Genomic DNA, 22,508 nt, shown 5'->3' on the forward strand with positions numbered 1-22,508 from the left:
AAAAAAAAAAATATATATATATATATATATATTAAACATTGAGCTCAATTCCAAACAAGAAAAAAAACGAGAATTCCCACTTGCTATAATAGTCTTGGAATATCATAAAATACTGATAACACAACTAGAACGCAAGTGCTGAATACATAATAGTTTGGAATGTGTTGGAGATATTGCACATCACTTGTAATATCAACGAGATGTTTCTCAAATAAGGTTCAATGCCTCCCATAGCCTAACTCCCTGTTCATATCGGTCTCGCCGAAGCCTTCGTCTACCTTTGCCAAGTCTCTTTCTGCTACCTCTAGATCTACCTCTGCAACCGCTAGCCTCGCCTTTAGCCTCTTCACTTCCAACTCCAACGCATCCACACCATCTCTCTGCTTTTTAACTACCCCTGCCCTTTCCACAAGCTTCTTCACGTCCAGAGCAGATTGCACATAAGGCTCCAGCCAACACAAGTCAAATTTGAAAGTCTCAAGCTCCTCCCACAAAAGTTGAATGCGTTCACAGGTATCTGGGGTCATATCCTTCACCTTCGTAGTCTTCAGAAAATGCAAAACTCGACCCAAGGCTGTGAATGCCCATTCAATATAAGTACGGCTTCTCTTCTTTTGGCACTCAATCAACGAGGGATGCAATGAACAAACTTCCTCTAGCAGTGGAACAAAAGCTTTCTCTATTTTCCCTATACCCCTAAAATCCATGAGCTTACCATCTGTAGCAGAAAGCACTTCCTCATGTCCCTTCACTATGGAAGGGTCAACATGGATATCAGTAGGCTTAGTGCAAACTTCTCCGGTACCTGGTGCATCCTGAAAAGCAAGCACCTGTTCCGATTTCACGTTTGCTTGCACCTGTTCAGATGTAGGTGTTGTAACTGGTACGGATGAGTGTGGAACTTGCACAGAATCCAAACTTGAAGGTTTCGGGACTCGAGCTTCTTGCTTTGAAGGCTCTTTGGGTGCAGAACTGCCAGTTCCTTGGTCTTCGAAATTCTTTATGTCCACCTTACGGACTGCAACCCTGGCTTCAATAATGCATTTATCATTGCGAACAAACTTTTTCCCGTCAAAAAATTCATGTAGAGGCATGAATGACGTGAATCCCCAGTCACTCTCACTTGCATTGAACTCGTGTTCAGTCTCTGTAAAATCAAAATATGAAGGATCACAGAAACACTTAATTAATAAAATATTCATAGCAAACCAAGAACTAATAAAAAAAAAAACAACAAAGGAAGCTTATTCCTAATTGTAACACAACCAAACCCAAGACTATATATACATGTAGAGGTATTCAAGAACATACGAGGAAACATAGAATTTCCTTCTGAACTTAACCATTGAATGAATCCATCTAAAAATTATATTAATTTCTTCAAAAGAAATCTCCCTTCTATTGGTCCTTGGACAATAAAAGTGACAATTCTTCTTTATCTCTAACTAATGGTTTTCCCAGAATGAAAAAGGGAGGCAAAATTGTATACTTCCTCTAGTTTATCTTTCCCTCAAGTCCCTGATTCCAAACAAGTGTAAAACTTTAACGACAACCGAAGCCCCAAATCCTGAAGTGAACTGACTATTGTTTGTTAAGAAAGTTGAACGGTAACTATTTCTTTCTTGCAGACAAAACTACAAATAGGGTAACAGGGTGCTCATTAGCGATCATAAACAATAATCACGACTGAATCAAAGCAGAGCCTCAATAACCGGATGCAAGAATCGCAATTTCCAGTTCATAAATTAACCACATTCAAGCAGAATTGGGCACAAAATGAAAAGAAAACAGACACACAAAAAAGCAAGCGTAAATGCGAAATCAACCCAAATGAACAATAGAGAAAATACCCTTGGTTTTCGACATGTTGCTGCTCCACTGATTAACCACTGTCAAGCTGAATTGGGCATACCTAGTCCACAGAAATGGTAAATCCGAAGCATCTACAACCTCCAAATACAAAGACAACTGCTTTACGTTGTTCCCTTTCGGAAACACAAGGATCCGCCTGATCAAAACAACCAATGAAATCAATCAATCCCAAAACCAACAATAATTCATCTCAAAACATACAAAACCTCGAAGCGATTTAAATATTAGCAGGAGGAGATGCATAAATTAAATTACCATTTCCAATCACCGACGAGGAAAACCTCAGAGTAATGCTTCTGGCTTTTCAACTTAGAGACATTTTCGATTGTCCATGTGAATGACTTAGTGACAAGCTCCCCTGCGACTTGCTGCTGATTCTCCATTGTTGATGATCCAAGCTAAGCTCTCTAATTTAAACCCATAAACAGTAAACAAATCTGTATCGTTAGCACGGAATATCGAACAACGGAGACTAATTTACAAGACCCACAACTCAGGCATACCTTCCAATCGACGATCACAGAGAGAGAAAGGGCTCTGCAGGGATGGCACGGCCGTAGGTCAAGCGCCAAGCAGAGGAAAGTGTTGCCGGTAACTTTACCGATAAGAAACTTTATACCATGAAACTTTTTGGACGGCAGATATTTTGAAGCATTTCTAAGAGGCGGTGCCATAATTGAAAGTTTGATTATAACGGTATATTTATAACAAATGATGTGTTATCCATACATTTTAAATTACTTTTTACATATTCTTATTAATTTATGTATGTTGATCTTCTTCAATTTATCCAATTTAATGGCTGAAAATTAGAAGGGTGTATGAGAAATAAAATGATATATATGGCTATCACACCCCTATAATAAAAGGTGGGACACACGAGGGCTTGCATAATAGTAGCCTTCATGCATGCGCTTGAGCGCATGCAGAAGACATTTTTTAAATCACGACGTGCTACGCGTGACTTACACGTTTTAAATATATTTATATGCGTAAATTGACAAAAAAAAAAAAAGTCAAATATTTGAAGTAAATGAATAATCTTAGATCATGCTAGAACAAATCGCTCATATACCAATTAAAGCAGCTGAATCCACATAATAAAATCGATCTTTATTGAATTTATATTAAGAATAAAGAAAATAATATTTAATAAACAACCAATTGAATCACATTATTGTTAGCCTATTGAGAGACTAAGCCTATCACCTCCCCCTTAATATAGATAATATCGTTTGTTAAAAAAAAAAAAAAAAAAAACAATCATTTGACAACTAATTTAATCACATTATTATCCACATGCGAAAGATTTTTTTTTCTAACTAGCATTACACGCCTTTTAAGATGTTTTGAACCTGTTTAAAAATAAAGAAAATAATATTTAATGAACAGCTAATTGAATCACATTATTGCTAACTTATTATGAGGTATTAATTATAAAAAATTTAAAAAAAAACTGTACAAAAAAATTAATAATTTAAAAACACTTTTAAAATAACGAAAATACCCCTGCCACATATGATGTATTATTTTGGGTTGCTTTTGAAGTTTTTTGTTTGGGGGACATTTTTATCCCATTTTTTTTGGTGAAGCTTGTGGCAATTCACTTTAGTGTTGGCTTCATGTATAGAGTTGAGTATATCATCTCGGTAGCAATATGTGTCACATCCATCTTGGTAGCAATATGTGTCACATCCCAGCCCGGGCCCTCACCACATACCGAGCTCGACTCCACCGTAGCATGATATTGTCCGCTTTGAGCCCCTACCACACCCTTAGAGCAACTCCACCACTAAAGACTTTGTGTCAGCACCCAGCCCATTTATCGACTTCAGTGAATACTAATAGACCCTAATGAACAGTAATAAGCCAAAGTATCTCCACCCCAAAAAAAATGTGTTGGCACCCAGTCTAAAAATGCGCTGGCACAAACGATCTCCACCCCTACAAAATGTGCTGGCACCCAGTCCATTTAAAATATTAAATAAATTTTTTATAAAATAATAAATTAAAAAAATGGTTTTAATTTCGGATAGGTTTTTTAACCAATCTCATCACGCCACGTGTCATTATCCGAACGTACTATTTTGTGAATAGATTTCCGCTAAGATTTTCAACCAATCCCGACAAGCCACGTGTCACTTCCTGTTTACAATAATTTAGGCAAGATTTCGATAAGATTTTCAACCAATCTTGTCACGCCACGTGTCATTATCCGAACGTACTATTTTTTTAGATAGATTTCTGATAAGATTTTCAACCAATCCCGACACGCCACGTGTCATTTCCTGTTTACAATAATTTAGCCAAGATTTCGATAAGATTTTCAACCAATCATGTAGTGCCACGTGGCATTGTCCAGAACCTCATCTTCTCTTTTTTTGTCCATATAAACCCTACATCCCTACATCCATCCTCACACTAAACTCAATCCTTTTTTTTAGCTCAGAATTCTTCTTTATCGTTTTCAAATCTTGAATTCTTACAATGTCTTCTTCAAGGAGAGTGTATAAACAGTTGCAAGAGCAGCAAAAAAGGTTATTGGCACAACAGGAAGAATTGGTCAATCTTGACGAAGGTGGAGGTGGAGATGAGGCCTTCGCAATGGAGGAGGATGAGGATGATCACCATAGAAGGTGGAGGGCCTCATATTCCCGCCATATCATGGAAGCTGTGGGTCAGATATCCAAACCCAGACGTGCGGCAAACATTGATAGAAGAAGGGAAAGACGAGGTAAAGATCTCTTGGAAGAATATTTTTTTCCTAACAGCGTTTTCTCTGATCATGTTTTTAGACGTCGTTTTAGAATGCAACGAAGTTTGTTCGATAAAATCATGAGTGCTGTTTACAACCATGATCCATATTTTGTGCAAAAAGAAGATGTTTTTCATGTTCTAGGTCTTCTTCCTGAGCAAAAAATTACGGCTGCCTTGCGAATGCTTGCATATAGAGCATCTGCAGATCAAGTGGACAAGATCGCAAGGATGGGAAAAACAACTGTTCTGGAGTCCTTGATGCGGTTTTGCTCTACATTGAAGCCATCTACACCAATGAGTACCTTCGGAAACCTACGTCAAGGGACATGCGAAGGCTTCTGAGGAAGGGTGAGATCCGAGGCTTCCCTGGCATGATTAGAAGGATCGACTGCATGCACTGGACTTGGAAAAACTGTCCAAGTGCGTAGCAAGGAGCTTATGGTGACAGAAAATGAGCCAAAAACATCATTTTGGAAGCGGTGCCTTTTTTTGATACATGGATTTGGCATGCTTTTTTTGGTGTTCCAGGAGCTCAGAATGACCTAAATGTCCTTGCCCAATCTCCAGTGTTTAACGAACTGTTACAAGGAAATGGGCCGAGATGCACATATTGGGTTAATGGTAATAAATACGAGGGACCATACTACCTTGCAGATGGTATTTACCCAAGGTGGTCAACATTTATCAAAACAGTGCCATATCCACATAGTGAAAAAGAAAAACACTTCGCAAAGTGTCAAGAAGGGTGTAGGAAGGATGTCGAGCATTGTTTTGGTATCCTACAAGCTCGTTGGGCGATTGTCAGGGCTGCAGCTAGAATGTTTGATGTCGAGGCTCTTCGATCCATCATGATGACGTGTATTATTCTCCACAACATGATGGTTTAAGACGAGTATGATTATGATGCCGTCGATGAATACGAGCCGAATCCGATGAACAACTCAAGAACACAAATCTACTATGCTCATGACCGGACCGAATATCTCGTGCAACATAAGCCGTTGGAACGGGATGGACGTTACAATGAATTGATCGTTCAGCGGTACACTTCATTGCAAAAGCCATACTGGCACATAACCCGCCAGAATGACTTGATTGACCACCAGTGGGGATTGCACGAAGGCGAAGATAATTAAAATAAGGTTTGTGGTTGAAGAATAAAGTGTATTGTTTTTTAAGTAATCTTATTTAGTGTGTTTTTTTTTTTTTTTTTGTTTTAAGTTTATATGGTGAGATTATGTAATTTTATTTGGTGTTTTTTTTTAAATGTTTATTTGGTGAGTTTATGTAATCTTATTCAAATATTTGAATAAAGTACAAAAATTACATAAGAAATTAAATAAAGTTGTAAAAATGTTAAGAAATTACATAACAAATTAAATAAAGTAGTACAAATAAATACGAAATTATACAAAGTCTGTGGAGTAAGGATATGTGGTGCTAGGATCTTCGTTGCTAGGAATTTTGTAGCTAGAACCCCCTTGACTTGTTTCGGCATCTCTTGCACGCCTCCTTCGCACGACATCTCTTTTTTCTGATGTCCAAAAAAATTTTGAATTCGGAGACAGTCCTACTAGAGACTTGTTCATAGTGTCACGATCTGCTTGAGCCATCCTTTCTTCTCTAAGCATCTCATTCTCTCGATGAAGTGCTTCTCTAATCATCTCGTTCTCTCGATTAACTATTTCTCTTTGTCTCTCAGCCGCCGCATCACGAGCCTCAGTAGCTGCTATTATTGCTGCCATAGCAGTAGCTTTTTCCTCATCTCTAGCCTTTTCCCATGCCATGTTCAGTTCACCTTGGCGAGCAAGTTCCTCCATATATTTAGTGTAGTCATTTTTGGAAGAACTACCTTTTTTCTTTGATGCCTTTTTACCTTGAGGCCTGAGGGACTAACGAGTCGGTTGGGTCTCCGGCACTTCTTTAGACGTCCTTTCCGTGTCTTCAAATGTGTTGGCTTCTTGTTCGGCCGTGTCTGCTTCTGGCGAACTGTGTAGACCCATGCCGTGCATGGCAACTTCTGGACCGATTGCCACAATTTTGTATCTAAGGTAATCTTTGTGACATCCCGTCCCGGAATTATAGAAAACGTATGTATGAAATTACGATTTTACCCCTAGTATGTTTTTCGTCACGTTGTGGGGTTATTTTGTGTGTGGTGGCAAGTGGAGGGCCACACACACACACTGACTCACTCTCCCTCTCCCTCTATCCCTGTCCCGTGTCTCTCTCTCCCTTCTTTCTTATTCTTCCTTCTGTGAGAGTACGGACACACACCAAGGACCTTCAAACCATCACAGATCGAAGGAACCAACTACACCATTCGACTCGTGAGGTCGAGGCGAGCTCAGCCATACCATTTTCAGGTGAGGAATCCTTGATTTTCACGTCGATTCATCAATGGCCGATTTGGGTACTGTTCATGCAAAGTTTGTACATTAAGTTTTTGGGTTTTCTGAGCTCGTGGTTGTGTTTGTGAGGTTCCCAGGAGCGTCGGAGTAGCTCGTTGGACGATTTTGGACGTCGGGAAGGCCTGGTTCGAAGTTGGCCGAACTTGGAGTTTTTGGGCAGGTATAATCTCTTAGTTTTAGCCCTTAAAACTTGTTGGGACTTGTTCTTCTAGTCTAGGGCTTTCATTTGGTCCAAAAATCACGAAAAACGGTTGAAAAATGAGTGAGAAAACCTGAGTTGCAGGTTTTCCCAGTTTCCGGCGCCGGCGACCGAAGGAAGAAGGCGACGGAATATTCCGTCAATTCTGACGGAATATTCCTAACGCCGTTAACGGAACCAGTTAGATTTAACGGAATATTCCGTCAGTTTGACGGAATATTCCTGACGGCGTCTGTTGACACCGTCAGTGTGCCTGGCACGTGGCCGCGCGTGGGGGGCGCGTAGGTCCGTGCCTGTGCTGGCGCGTGGGAGCGCGTGCGGGGTCCAAAATTTTTTTCTAAAAATATGGTTGTGATCCTGAGGTTGTGTAGAGCACGTGGGTATATTCATTTGTCCATTTTGAGCAATGTATGAGAAGTTATTACGAGAAACGGGTTATGTGCTTTAAAGTTAACGTTTTTATAGTTGTTTCGCATCTAGGTGACACGTACCCAGAGGACGAGCGTGCACACGCGAGACAGGGGGGCTACGACCCTTCTACATACCAGTGAGTGGGCTTTTGTTTTCCGTATATACCTATATACATTTATATTCCCAGAAATTGAATTAAAAAGGGTTATTTGCCTTATGCCATGCACTTTATTATTTATCGTTCATGCATCTTTGCATGCATTATTTGTGGCATACATATACATATGCATATGTCATATATATTTATATGTGGGTGCTGTGGAGGCATAGGTAAGTGCCAGGTAAACGTTAATTAACGATTGCATTGCATAGTGTTTAGAGGTGCTTAGAGAGCTCATAACCTGCACCCCCGGTGTTAGTGCTCCCGCCCAGAGTAGGGCACAGTCCTTCACGTGTTGTTCACCTCCCGCACCATACGCTCAGCTTGGATCCAAGCTAGGTGCATAGGCCTGTCGTACAGACCACTTTAGGTGGTTCCGACTCGTAGGTGACCCGCGATTGTTCGCACAGCCTTCACATGATCGTAGCACTAGAGCGTATATATGTATTACACCCAGGCCTGTCGTACAGACCACATAGAGTGGTTCCGACTCGTGGGCAGGTTCAGTTGTTGAGTTTGAGATTGAGCTCTATATGCAGCCGTACAGGTCACGTTAGGTGACTCCGGCTGCCAGATGTTATGTTATTGATATGATTCATGCCTGAGCACATACATTTCATTACGAGGTTTTGACATGGCATATCTTGAGCATGATTGGCATACCCTTGAGCATGTTGGACATATCTATACATACGTACATATGGTTATTTTCTGGGAAGTATACAGGTTTTACGGTGAGGGGTTAGAATGTATTTTATGAAATGGTTTTCAAAGAGCTTTGTTTTTGCCCACTCACGCTTTTGTTTTGCGCCCCTCCAGGTTCTAGTTGCTTAGCCGTTGCGGTGGTTTCCCTTGAGAGCTTTCCGGCGTTCTGACAGACACTCCACATTGTAGGGTCGCCTTCGGGCGTACTACTGTTGTCGTTTTATTTGGACTGCTATAGACCTGCTCTGAATTTGTATCGCACTAACTAGCATTTATTCTAGTACTTGTATGCTAGTTTTTTTTAATTATTCGTGCCTTTATATTACTACTTACTAGCTTCTGCACGTGCACATGGCTACGTCACCTTTGAGTGACGGCCAGCACGCTCCGATCTCGGTCGGGGTGTGTCAGTTTGGTATCAGAGCCTAGGTTTGGCAGTCCTGTGTCCTTGTGAGTATTCTAATGATTTTGGTGTCTTCTGTCAGAACTATGCCGCCTCGTCGGGAACCCCGTCGCTCTTCTGAGCCTAGTTTCCCCGATATTACTCAGTTGGGGGAAGCTTTTGCTACAGCCCTTCAGGCAGTGATGCGCCCTCCCCAGAGGACTCCTCTGGAGACTATGTACAACTTGAAGCTGGATAAGTTTAAGGGCAGTGAGGGACCCGAGAGCGCAGAGCGCTGGCTAGAACACATAGAGAAGACCTTCCGGGTGCTGCATAATCAGGGGAACTTGCCTATGGAGAGGTGGGTCGAGACGACCGCTTGGTTTCTGGATACGGAGTCGGCCGCTTGGTGGGAGCAGGAGCTTCGTAGGTTGACTCCGGATCAGAGGGTTGATTGGAATGTTTTTACGAGGTTGTTTAGGAGAAGGTATGTTCCCCCTGAGTACATCGACCGTAAGAAACAGGAGTTTTCCGAACTGAAACAGCGGAAGATGTCAGCGAATGAGTACTACCGTAAGTTTACGGACTTGTCCCGTTATCACCCTGATGTCGCTGGTAATCCGGCGGAGATGCTCCGTCTTTTCCGTTTGGGCACCAGGAAGAAGTGGCGTTCTATGGCGTCTACGGTCCACAGCGAGACTTACCGGGACTTTTATGAGATACTGTTGAGGATCGAGGATTCCGAGAATATGTCGAGCGATACTGATGAAGAAAAGGACGGCAACCAGAAGAAAGATGACAAAGGCAAAGGTCAGGCATCGCTCGGGCCCCGTCAGACTCAGAACTTCAAGAGAGGTGGAGCTAGTTCTAGTTCTTCGAGTGGTGGCTTCAGTGCCACTGGACAGGGTCGTGGAGGTAGATTTGCTGGTGGCGCTAGAGGCCAGAGGCAGGGCGATGGTGGGCAAGGCAGAGCCCCAGTTTGTCGTAGGTGTAACAACCGGCATTTCGGCGAGTGTAGACGTGGTAGCAACGGGTGCTTCACATGTGGACAGGTGGGACATAGAGCGGCGAATTGTCCCCAGGGTCAGCAGCAGCAGAAACCACATCAGACCTTTATGCCACCGCCTGCACCACTCCAGCAGATCCAGGGTCCTAGTAGTTACGGCCAGACGGGTCGAGGTGGTGCTTACCACTATCAGGGTGATGCTGTCCCTTATGCTCCTGGGCAGTATCAGTATCCTCAGGATCCCTATCCCCAGGGTGGCTATCCCCAGTATTCGGGCGGCTATATACCGTATCCTCCAGCCTCAGCGGGTGGTTCACAGTGGTATCAGGGAGGACAGTATCAGCAGGGGGAGATTGCCACTAGCAGTGCAGGATCTTCGAGACAGTCAGGCCAGCCCAGTCAGGGGCGTGGTGCTCAGGGACGCGGTGTTCAGGCGAGCAGAGGCCGCGGTGGGCGTCAGCAGGGACAGGGGCGTCTTCACAATATTTCTCTGCAGGACGCTCAGAACAACCCAGACTTGATTATGGGTACGTTGAACATTCTTGGTTGTTTTGCTAGAGTCTTAATTGATTGTGGAGCTACACATTCCGTAATTTCTCATACGTTTGCTCAAGCGACGCAACCTCGCCCCACACCTCTAGGGTATGATTTAGAGTTTGTTATGCCTAGAGGAGAGAGTTGTGTCGTAGATTGTGTGTACCCAGGGTGTCCAGTGATCGTAGAGGGAGTTGCTTTGTCAGCCGATCTTATCCCGTTAGATATTGTGGACTTTGACGTGATTCTGGGCACGGATTGGTTACACTTCTATCGTGCCAACATTGACTGTTACGGGAAGGTAGTTACGTTTCACCGACCTGGACTACCTGTGGTTACTTTTGTGGGTGAACAGAGTGGGGTGAGATATGACGTTATTTCGGCGCTTCGAGCGAAAAAGTTGTTAACTAAGGGTTGTCAGGGGTATCTGGCTCATGTGATGCTGGAGGAGGCTGTTACTAGCAGAATGGAGGATGTGAGAGTGGTCAGACACTTCCCTGATGTATTCCCCGAGGATTTACCTGGTTTACCCCCAGATCGAGACGTAGAGTTCACCATTGAGTTGCTTCCAGGTACTAATCCTATTTCTTTAACTCCTTATCGTATGGCTCCCGCGGAGTTAAGGGAATTGAAAGTTCAGCTGCAGGAGTTAGTAGATAAGGGATTTATCCAGCCTAGTACTTCGCCTTGGGGCGCTCCAGTGTTGTTTGTGAGGAAGAAGGATGGAACTTTGAGGCTGTGCATCGACTACAGGCAACTCAATCGGGTGACGATTAAAAACCGTTATCCATTGCCTCGTATCGATGATTTGTTCGATCAGCTGAGAGGTGCTTGTGTGTTCTCTAAAATAGACTTGAGGTCTGGTTACTATCAGCTGAAGATCAGTAAGGATGATGTCCCTAAGACGGCGTTCAGGATTCGTTATGGTCATTACGAGTTTCTGGTTATGCCATTTGGGTTGACGAATGCACCAGCCGCCTTTATGGATTTGATGAACCGAGTATTCCAGCCTTACTTGGATAGATTTGTCATTGTCTTCATTGACGATATTCTGGTGTATTCTAAGTCGAAAGCGGAGCATGTTCGACATCTTACTTTGGTGTTGAAAAGGTTGAGGGAACACCAGTTATATGCTAAGTTTAGCAAGTGCCAGTTCTGGTTAGATCAAGTTGCATTCTTGGGGCACGTCATTTCTGCTCAGGGTATTTTGGTTGACCCTCAGAAGGTTGCAGCGGTAGAGAGTTGGGAGCAACCGCGAACCGTCACCGAGGTGAGAAGTTTCCTTGGATTGGCAGGGTATTATCGGAGATTCGTTAAGGATTTTTCGGTGATCGCCTTACCACTGACGAGGTTAACGAGGAAGAATGTCAAATTTGAGTGGGATGATAGGTGCGAGCGGAGTTTCCAACAGTTGAAGCATTGTCTCACTCATGCACCTGTTTTGGCACTCCCAGACGATAGTGGTGATTTCGAGGTTTACAGCGATGCTTCCTTGAATGGTTTGGGATGTGTATTGATGCAGCATGGTAGGGTGATTGCTTATACTTCGCGGCAGTTGAAACCTCATGAGATGAATTACCCTACACATGACTTGGAGTTGGCTGCTATCATCTTTGCGTTGAAGTTGTGGAGACATTATCTTTATGGGGAAAAGTGCAGGATCTTTACAGATCACAAGAGTCTCCAGTATCTCTTTACTCAGAAAGAACTTAATCTTCGTCAGCGGAGGTGGTTGGAGTTGCTCAGCGATTACGATTGCACGATTGATTATCATCCTGGTCGTGCGAACGTAGTGGCTGATGCACTTAGCAGGAAGTCACAGGGCCGTATTAACGCGTTGTACGCTAGTCGTGTTCCTCTTTTGGTGGACTTGCGTACTACGGGAGTAAGGCTAGAAGCCGAAGATCGAGATGTGGCATTACTTGCTAATTTTCAAGTTAGGCCGATACTTGTTGATCGGGTGCTTGAAGCCCAAGTAGCTGATCAGGAGACTCAAGAACTTATTCAAGCTCGAGAGCAAGGAAGGAGGCGAGACCTCAGAGTTCGTGATTCAGATGGCATGTTGATGCTTGAAGGTAGAATGTTCGTGCCTAATAGTGTGGAGTTGAAGAAAGAAATTCTCGATGAAGCACATATCTCGGCTTACGCTATGCATCCAGGAGCTACGAAAATGTATCATACCAGTCGACCATTTTACTATTGGCCGGGTATGAAGAGGGAGATAGCCGAGTATGTGAGCAGATGTGCTGTTTGTCAGCAAGTTAAAGCAGAGAGGAAGAAGCCGTTTGGGTTGTTGCAGCCACTTCTCGTTCCGGAGTGGAAATGGGAAAATATCACCATGGATTTTGTGTACAAGCTCCCGCGTACACATAATGGCTTTGACGGCATTTGGGTGATCGTTGATCGACTCACTAAGTCGGCTCATTTTATTCCGGTAAGAGAGAAGTATTCTTTGAGCCGTTTAGCGGAGTTGTTCATCTCGAAGGTTGTGAAGTACCACGGTGTCCCTGTGAGCATTATTTCGGATCGAGATCCACGATTTACATCGAAGTTTTGGGTAGCTTTCCAGAAGCTATGGGCACGAGATTACTTTATAGTACGGCATATCATCCACAGACTGACGGGCAGTCAGAGAGAACTATTCAGACCTTGGAGGATATGCTGCGAGCTTCGGTGTTGCAGTTTGGTGATGCTTGGCACCAGCGGTTAGATTTGATGGAATTTGCTTACAACAACAGTTTTCATTCAAGCATTGGAATGGCGCCATTTGAGGCCTTGTATGGCAGAGCTTGTCGCACACCGTTGTGTTGGTCAGAGGTTGGCGAGAGAGTTTTAGTAGGTCCAGAGATTGTTGAGGAGATTACTCAGAACGTTCAAGTGATCAAGTCTAACCTGAAAGCAGCTCAGGACAGGCAGAAGAGTCTAGCGGATCGGCATGCTACGGACAGGGCATATGAGGTCGGAGATTGGGTATTTCTGAAGCTTTCACCGTGGAGAGGTGTTGTGCGGTTCGGAAAGAAAGGGAAGTTGAGCCCCAGGTACATCGGACCATACGTAGTCACAGAACGAGTTGGTGAGGTAGCTTACAGGTTGGAGTTGCCTCCGGAGTTGGCTAGAGTGCATAATGTTTTTCACGTGTCTATGCTCCGACACTATGTTGCTGATCCATCTCATGTGATACCTCCTCAACCGCTTGAGATTAACCCAGATTTGACGTACGACGAGGAGCCGGTGACGATACTAGATTGGAAAGAGAAGGTCCTGAGGAACAAGACAGTGAATTTAGTGAAGGTTTTGTGGAGGAATCATTCCATTGAGGAAGCTACGTGGGAGACAGAGGATCGAATGAGGGATTTGTATCCTCGTTTGTTCTTTGGCCACTAGGGGCTGCTGCTTGGTTGTTTTGAATTTCGGGACGAAATTCTTTTAAGGTGGGAAGGTTGTGACATCCCGTCCCGGAATTATAGAAAACGTATGTATGAAATTACGATTTTACCCCTAGTATGTTTTTCGTCACGTTGTGGGGTTATTTTGTGTGTGGTGGCAAGTGGAGGGCCACACACACACACTGACTCACTCTCCCTCTCCCTCTATCCCTGTCCCGTGTCTCTCTCTCCCTTCTTTCTTCTTCTTCCTTCTGTGAGAGTACGGACACACACCAAGGACCTTCAAACCATCACAGATCGAAGGAACCAACTACACCATTCGACTCGTGAGGTCGAGGCGAGCTCAGCCATACCATTTTCAGGTGAGGAATCCTTGATTTTCACGTCGATTCATCAATGGCCGATTTGGGTACTGTTCATGCAAAGTTTGTACATTAAGTTTTTGGGTTTTCTGAGCTCGTGGTTGTGTTTGTGAGGTTCCCAGGAGCGTCGGAGTAGCTCGTTGGACGATTTTGGACGTCGGGAAGGCCTGGTTCGAAGTTGGCCGAACTTGGAGTTTTTGGGCAGGTATAATCTCTTAGTTTTAGCCCTTAAAACTTGTTGGGACTTGTTCTTCTAGTCTAGGGCTTTCATTTGGTCCAAAAATCACGAAAAACGGTTGAAAAATGAGTGAGAAAACCTGAGTTGCAGGTTTTCCCAGTTTCCGGCGCCGGCGACCGAAGGAAGAAGGCGACGGAATATTCCGTCAATTCTGACGGAATATTCCTAACGCCGTTAACGGAACCAGTTAGATTTAACGGAATATTCCGTCAGTTTGACGGAATATTCCTGACGGCGTCTGTTGACACCGTTAGTGTGCCTGGCACGTGGCCGCGCGTGGGGGGCGCGTAGGTCCGTGCCTGTGCTGGCGCGTGGGAGCGCGTGCGGGGTCCAAAAATTTTTTCTAAAAATATGGTTGTGATCCTGAGGTTGTGTAGAGCACGTGGGTATATTCATTTGTCCATTTTGAGCAATGTATGAGAAGTTATTACGAGAAACGGGTTATGTGCTTTAAAGTTAACGTTTTTATAGTTGTTTCGCATCTAGGTGACATGTACCCAGAGGACGAGCGTGCACACGCGAGACAGGGGGGCTACGACCCTTCTACATACCAGTGAGTGGGCTTTTGTTTTCCGTATATACCTATATACATTTATATTCCCAGAAATTGAATTAAAAAGGGTTATTTGCCTTATGCCATGCACTTTATTATTTATCGTTCATGCATCTTTGCATGCATTATTTGTGGCATACATATACATATGCATATGTCATATATATTTATATGTGGGTGCTGTGGAGGCATAGGTAAGTGCCAGGTAAGCGTTAATTAACGATTGCATTGCATAGTGTTTAGAGGTGCTTAGAGAGCTCATAACCTGCACCCCCGGTGTTAGTGCTCCCGCCCAGAGTAGGGCACAGTCCTTCACGTGTTGTTCACCTCCCGCACCATACGCTCAGCTTGGATCCAAGCTAGGTGCATAGGCCTGTCGTACAGACCACTTTAGGTGGTTCCGACTCGTAGGTGACCCGCGATTGTTCGCACAGCCTTCACGTGATCATAGCACTAGAGCGTATATATGTATTACACCCAGGCCTGTCGTACAGACCACATAGAGTGGTTCCGACTCGTGGGCAGGTTCAGTTGTTGAGTTTGAGATTGAGCTCTATATGCAGCCGTACAGGTCACGTTAGGTGACTCCGGCTGCCAGATGTTATGTTATTGATATGATTCATGCCTGAGCACATACATTTCATTACGAGGTTTTGACATGGCATATCTTGAGCATGATTGGCATACCCTTGAGCATGTTGGACATATCTATACATACGTACATATGGTTATTTTCTGGGAAGTATACAGGTTTTACGGTGAGGGGTTAGAATGTATTTTATGAAATGGTTTTCAAAGAGCTTTGTTTTTGCCCACTCACGCTTTTGTTTTGCGCCCCTCCAGGTTCTAGTTGCTTAGCCGTTGCGGTGGTTTCCCTTGAGAGCTTTCCGTCGTTCTGACAGACACTCCACATTGTAGGGTCGCCTTCGGGCGTACTACTGTTGTCGTTTTATTTGGACTGCTATAGACCTGCTCTGAATTTGTATCGCACTAACTAGCATTTATTCTAGTACTTGTATGCTAGTTTTTTTTAATTATTCGTGCCTTTATATTACTACTTACTAGCTTCCGCACGTGCACATGGCTACGTCACCTTTGAGTGACGGCCAGCACGCTCCGATCTCGGTCGGGGTGTGTCAATCTTTGACAATTTGCCAACATTCCCATTTGTTGAATGATTTGTTACGGTTCTTTGCATTGTAGAATGCTTGTGCTTGTAGTGTCTATAAAAATGTGGGATAAGATAGTATTAAAAAAATACGGGTGTAACACAAATAAATAAATTAAAATATTGATGGGCGTGGAATGCATATAAATTACATAAAAATTACATAAGAAATTACATAAAAATTGCATAAGAAATTACATAAGAAATTAAATAAATTAAAATATTGATGTGGGTGGAATGCATATAAATAAATAAAAATATTGTTACCTGATCCGCTAAACTTGTCCCACTACGCAGATTACCGGAAGCATGAGAGATGACATTTTTCCAACAAGTAAAGGATGCATTGAGTTTTTTCCAACGACCTTGAAGAACTGGATTAGATCTGGCATCTTTTCCATGTACATCGCAAAACAGTTTCGTAATTTTACTCCACATTTCTCGCTTATCCATCTCATTACCCGTAATTGGGTCATGAGTAGTGTGAAACCAACATTCACACAACGTAACATCTTCAATGAGCTTCCACGAAGTCATTTTTTTCTCTCAAAGTGTACAAAATATTGAAATATAGAAAGTGTAGAAAATATTGAAATGTGGCGTAAGGTGGAAGATGAGGGTTAGGTATTTATAGAAAAAAAAAAATTAATTTTTTTAATTTTTTTTGTATTTTAAAAACAAATTTCACAATTTTTCATTAATTTTTAATAAATTTTAATGTTGTAATTAATCTGGACCGTTGGATTTGAAAAATAATCAAATTCAACCGCCAACGAGCTGCCACGTGGCCAACGGTCAAAATTCTGACCGTTGGGCCTTTTTTTTTTTAATTTTTTTTTTTTGGTGAAAAAAACATAGACCGTTGATCTGTGATCGGACGGTCCATTTTAAAAGTCAAACTTAAATTTTTTTTACCGTTGGAAATCCAACGACTTTAAGGAGGGCCACGTAGCCCTCATCAGGGTAAACACAAGTGGGCTGACAAACGGGCCCCGCCACCTACACCCTTGTCGCCTGCTCGCGCCCAGTCGCGAGTGTTGTGCATGCGCCAGCTAAGTAGGCCGGCTTCTGGGTCTGTCTGAAATGGGCTGGGTGCCAGGCTATTTTGAGGGCTGGAGCACTTGGACAGGGTGCTGGCCTGCGTTTTGGACAAGGTGCTGGGCAATTCCACCTCCGGTGGAATTACTCTTATAGTTTTGTTTCAGGGAACTCACACGAGAACTTCCCAGTGGGTCACCTATCCTGGGATTGCTCTTGCCCGAACTCGCTTAACTTCGGAGTTCCGATGGAACCCGAAGCCAGTGAGCTCCCAAAAAGCCTCGTGCTAGGTAGAGATAGGAATATACATATAAGGCTTACAGGATCCACTCCCCTGGGCGATGTGGGATGTTACAATATGTGCTAATGAAAGACATGTGTAAGTATTTAGTCTAAATATATTTATTTAATTGACCCAAAATGGCAAGTGACAGTGTACTTGTGTCATATAAGTTGTTCTTGGGGAAAAGTAAATTAGTATTGAACTTGTCATCTATGAAATCAGAACCTAAAATCTCTCACTTACAAGTGAAGAAAAAAATACAATTTGTTAGTATGCAATAAACAAATATCAATAAATCAAAAGCAAATTAACGATACTTATACTATTGTAACAAACTTTACAAAGTTACATCAATGAAAATCACTAGAACAATAAGAAAAATTGAATCAATATAACTGACTTCATACATAGATAGAGGCTTGTTTAGTCATAATTTAGTATATCCTAAAAACAGAATTTCGCCCCTTTTAATTGCTTGAAGTTTAATGGAAGTCTATCTCCCAGAATTCAGCTATCTATAAACAAAAAGTCCAACACCAGATCGTTGGTCTCTAGTGAACTTATATGTGCTTCTCTCTATATAACAGGAAAAAAAAATAAAGTGATTTTCTCATGAGTATTGTGTGGTAAATATATAGAGTTACTGGCACCCTTTTAGAAAGTAGATAACTTTTGGGATCATTTAAGTCTGTTACCCATTCAAATTCAAACGATGCATTTCAAAAGCTTATTTTTAGCTATGCCCAAACTCAAATTTCATCCAACTTTACTCCCTTAAAACTCAAAGTTTGCTCAACATCACCTTGTTTTCTTTAAATTTTCTTATGTGGCAACATGTGTGGGACCCACCATCACATCCAAAACAACTAAGGCCATCTCTAACCGAAGCCCTATAGCCCTGCAAGAAATTAATATTTTAACTAACAATGTCATGCCATATTTTATACCATCTCCAAACGAGGGGACCACAGGGCCATAGGCCGAACATAATTTATTATTTTAATTGAATTAATATGGTTACTTAAATTAAACTACCATATTAAAATAAGATTTTCAGACATATTTTGAGTGTCACTTGTCGCCAAATGAATAAGCCTTCGGATTTCTTATCTTTATATAATCTCAATAATTTTTTGGATAGGATTTCGAATGACACGTGTCGCTAACGTGAGTAACTTTCCAGATTTCTTGTCAAGATGTAATCTCAATAATTTTTCAGATATGATTTCGAGTGACACGTGTCGCTAACATGAATAACTCTCCAGATTTCTTATTTTTATGTAATCTCAATAATTTCTGACACTTGTCACTAAAGTGAGTAATTCTCCATATTTCTTATTTTTATGTAATCTTAAGAATTTTTTGGATAGGATTTCGAGTGTCACGTGTTGAGATGTAATTGGTTGTGCAAATTTTATATAGGATTCTTGACACGTCTTGATCCTAATATTCCCTGAATACCAGGATAGGCACATGCTGGCCAACACCCGAGGGTGACGAAATCCATTTATTGAGCGCAAATGTTGAAAACAAGGGATAGATAAGACTTATAAATATAAAAGAATAATAAATATGAATTTAAGGAACGTGTTCAGGGCATACAACTAACTAGAACACTAAAAAAAATAATATAAAATTGAATGAATAAAAGAATGGATCCTACGTCGAGAGGACTCAAAGATGTTGATGCGGAAGTGCCTGGACGCCGGATTGTACGCCTCAATTCTAAGTCCTGAAGGGGGCGCAAAACAAACATGAGTGGACCAAGTTAATATATATATATATAATAAAACAATTATCAAAAGTACTAATCCCCAGGTTTTATAAAAACACATCTATCCTCGGAGTACGTGACATTTCTTATGCTTAGGCGAGACCCACTCTCATTTTCCAATTTTGAATTTTTAGTATAAGTATATTAACTTCCTTCCTTTAGTTATTTGTTTTTGGCGTTACAAATGTTTTGGGGAAAGTATCTCTGTTTTCAGTTTTAAGTTGAGCATGAAGTTTTGACCTATATGTTAGTACATATCTATTTTGACGCTATAGTATTTTGCGTGCTTATTTTTGACCTTACGTCAATATATGTTTTCAGCTTTATATTTTATTAAAGTATGTTATACTTTTACACTGATGGGGAAAAAAGTAAGAGCTTGGAGGCATGATAGAGGATTTTGCAACCCACTCACGACAGTGTGGCATATTCTCTTTGATGCACCCACTCTGACTTGATTTCGCTTTATACATATATTCTTCTACCTATTTTTGAGTATTTTAGTTTAGTAAGTGATTTTAAGTTTCGGGACGAAATTCTTTTAAGGGGGGTAGATTGTAACAATCCGTCCCAAGATTTATGGAACAAAAAGGGTATTTTCGTGTTTTCACTTTGGTTGGGTTTCTTATGCTTAAAATAATGGTTTTTGGGTCTTAATTGGTGAGCCCAAGGGGCCACCCCCTGTTTTGTCCCCTGGTTCCCTTTCCCTTTTCTTTTATTTTTTTTTTCTGAACAGTCTCTTTCTCTCTCTCTCCTCCCTCACTTTCTTTTCTCTACTCGTACTCTCTCCCTCTGTTACTCCCCCCCTCTTGGTGCTCTTCTCTCTGACAAGAACACACACACACACCCAAACATACATACACACAGCCATCAGGAGGACTTCACCATCATCTTCATCATCTGAGCTTTACCTTTCTCTCCCTCACCTTCAATATCCATATCGGCACTGTGCACAATCACTATGCACGAGATCTCCGACGAGGTAAGTGCAGAGCACACCTAAATCTCCATAGATCGGGCTTGTTATTGTGTTAGATAGTGTTGGAGTTGTTGTGGTACGGTTTAAACACCAAAGTAACTCGGGAAAGCATTTTTTAGATTTTCCGAAGATGAGCACCGCCCATTTAGAGGAAATTTCCGGCCAAAACACGACGAGTTGGCTGGCTTGCAAGGTATCAATCTCTTCGTCTCGCTGAGTACTACAACTTTTCTTGTTGAATCACCCAATTTCGTTGAGTATTGAAGAAGTTATATTCATTTGAATCTTACCCAGTTTTCGGCGACCTCCAAGGCTTTCGAGGTGTTTTTCGGCCAAACCATGGCGAGTTAGCCATCATGCGGAGTACCATTCTCTTTATCTCTTCGAGAACTATGACTTTCGTTTTTGGATCACTTGATTTGGTTGAGTAACGAAGAAGTTATGGGCGTTTGAATCAACCCAGAAACCGGCCAAAGGGTGGCCTGAAAACCACCGTCAACCCAGGCCTTTGGGCCGGGTTACCTAGCCCATTTGACCCAAACTCATAGCCCAAATGTCCAGAGGCCCAAGCCTTGTGAAGCCTAACCCAAATCCCTTTTTATTCAAACCCAAAACCCTTTTAGTTGGACCGGGCTTTCAAGCCCAATACCCTTTAAACCCTAAAGTCCAAAACTTAAACCCAAACCCCAGGGCCCAAACCCAGATCCAATCTTAAGCCCAGACCAGTTTGACCCGGTCCGACCCGGACCCATGACTCGTTAACTTTGACCCGATCCGACTCAAACCTGTTGACTGTTGACTTTTGACTTTGACTTTCGGGTTGACTTTTTGAGTTTTTGTCAGGGACCTCTCATAGGCTAATTTCGACGTCCTGGACCCGTTATGATTTGAGACATTGCACAACATGCTAAGTTTTGGAAAACCTATGTTTATCATGATATATGTGTTTTTATAAAACCTAGGGGTTAGTACTTTGATAACTGTTTTATTATATATATATATATATATATATTAACTTGGTACACTCATGTTTGTTTTGTGCCTTCTTCAAGACTTAGAATTGAGGCGTACAATCCTAGCGTCCAGGCACTTCCGCATCGGCATCTTTGAGTCCTCTCGGTGTAGGACCCATTCTTTTATTCATTCAATTTTAGATTATTTCTTTTAGTGTTCTAGTTAGTTGTATGTCCTGAACACGTTCCTTAAATTCATATTCATTATTCTTTTATATTTATAAGTCTTATCTATCCCTTATTTTCAGCATTTGCACTCAATAAATGGCTTTCGTCACCCTCGGGTGTTGGTCAGCATGTGCCTATCCTGGTATTCAGGGAATATCGGGATCGGGGCGTGTCAATTCTTATCTACGTGACACTTCTTATCTTCAACTTCCAATGTTAATAAATAGGCTGGATATTGGGGTAGAATTCACACACCTTCATCTTTGCCCTTTCCAATATCTCTTTCAATTCAAGTTTGCAATGAATTCCAACTTTGGATCCTCTTCGCATTCCAACTAGGGGTATGATTCCAATTCCGAATTGGAAGATAAATGGGCATAGATGAGACGAGAAGATGAAGAGTCTGATGAAGAAGATGAAGCATGGCGCAACACAAAATATATGGTAGCAATGGCTAGGGTCATGGCGTGTAAGGAAACTGAAGAACAAGATGATCCAAATAGGTTAAGGAAGGGTCGTGCGAAAATATATGATGGGCTTAATTTGCCTTTGGATCCAAGAACTGGTAATATCTCTTCAAATAAGCATATGAGGCGCAATAGGATGGTACGTTCACGTGCCACAAACAAGTACTTACAATAGGATCTTGTTACACATCATTGGACCAAAAGAAGCATGGAGTAAGTGTTTAAGTTTTATTTTATTTAATGTTGTTTAAGTTTGAATAACTCCCCCAAGTAGTACTAGGGTGGAGATTATATTGTTTAATGTTGTTTAATTTAAAGAGTACAACATAAATATTAAAAGCTACAACAACTTCAATTTAAAGATTCAACAACTTAAATTTAAAGATTCAACTACTTAAATTTAAATACTACAACTTAAATTTAAAAATTACAACTTCAATTTAAAAACTACAACAACTTAAATTTAAAAACTACAACTTAAATATTAAAGACTACAACAGCTTCAATTTAAAGACTATAACATCATCTTTATCCGTCATTGTAGGAGTATAGTCGGATGTAAACAACTCCCGTCGGACCATAATTTCCCTTTTTTCTATTAAAATATGTCTTGCTCATTGGAGTGTAATCCGAAGTGTTCCT

General features: G+C 41.9%; 1 protein-coding gene across 1 annotated transcript; it reads right to left on the reverse strand.

Moving 5' to 3' along the window:
- LOC137747549 (MATH domain and coiled-coil domain-containing protein At3g58270-like) lies at positions 1 to 2,528 on the reverse strand. The gene is made up of 4 exons (XM_068487678.1): positions 2,376 to 2,528; positions 2,128 to 2,279; positions 1,851 to 2,008; positions 1 to 1,147 (listed from the first exon to the last, which is right to left on the reverse strand). Exons 2-4 carry the CDS (start codon positions 2,253 to 2,255, stop codon positions 219 to 221), a joined length of 1,215 nt encoding a protein of 404 aa, XP_068343779.1. The 5' UTR covers positions 2,256 to 2,279; positions 2,376 to 2,528; the 3' UTR covers positions 1 to 218.
- Positions 2,529 to 22,508: the final 19,980 nt, after the last annotated feature.

The sequence above is a fragment of the Pyrus communis genome, chromosome 10 (assembly GCF_963583255.1).
Source record: "Pyrus communis chromosome 10, drPyrComm1.1, whole genome shotgun sequence".
Classification (NCBI taxonomy): domain Eukaryota; kingdom Viridiplantae; phylum Streptophyta; class Magnoliopsida; order Rosales; family Rosaceae; genus Pyrus; species Pyrus communis.

Excerpts from the sequence above, each read along its gene's own strand:
- LOC137747549 (XM_068487678.1), bottom strand. The coding sequence starts at position 2,255 with ATGGAGAATCAGCAGCAAGTCGCAGGGGAGCTTGTCACTAAGTCATTC. Across the intron at positions 2,009-2,127 it reads CTCGTCGGTGATTGGAAATG|GCGGATCCTTGTGTTTCCGA; the intron begins GTAATTTAATTT and ends TGTTTTGATCAG. Across the intron at positions 1,148-1,850 it reads CAACATGTCGAAAACCAAGG|AGACTGAACACGAGTTCAAT; the intron begins GTATTTTCTCTA and ends TTGATTTTACAG.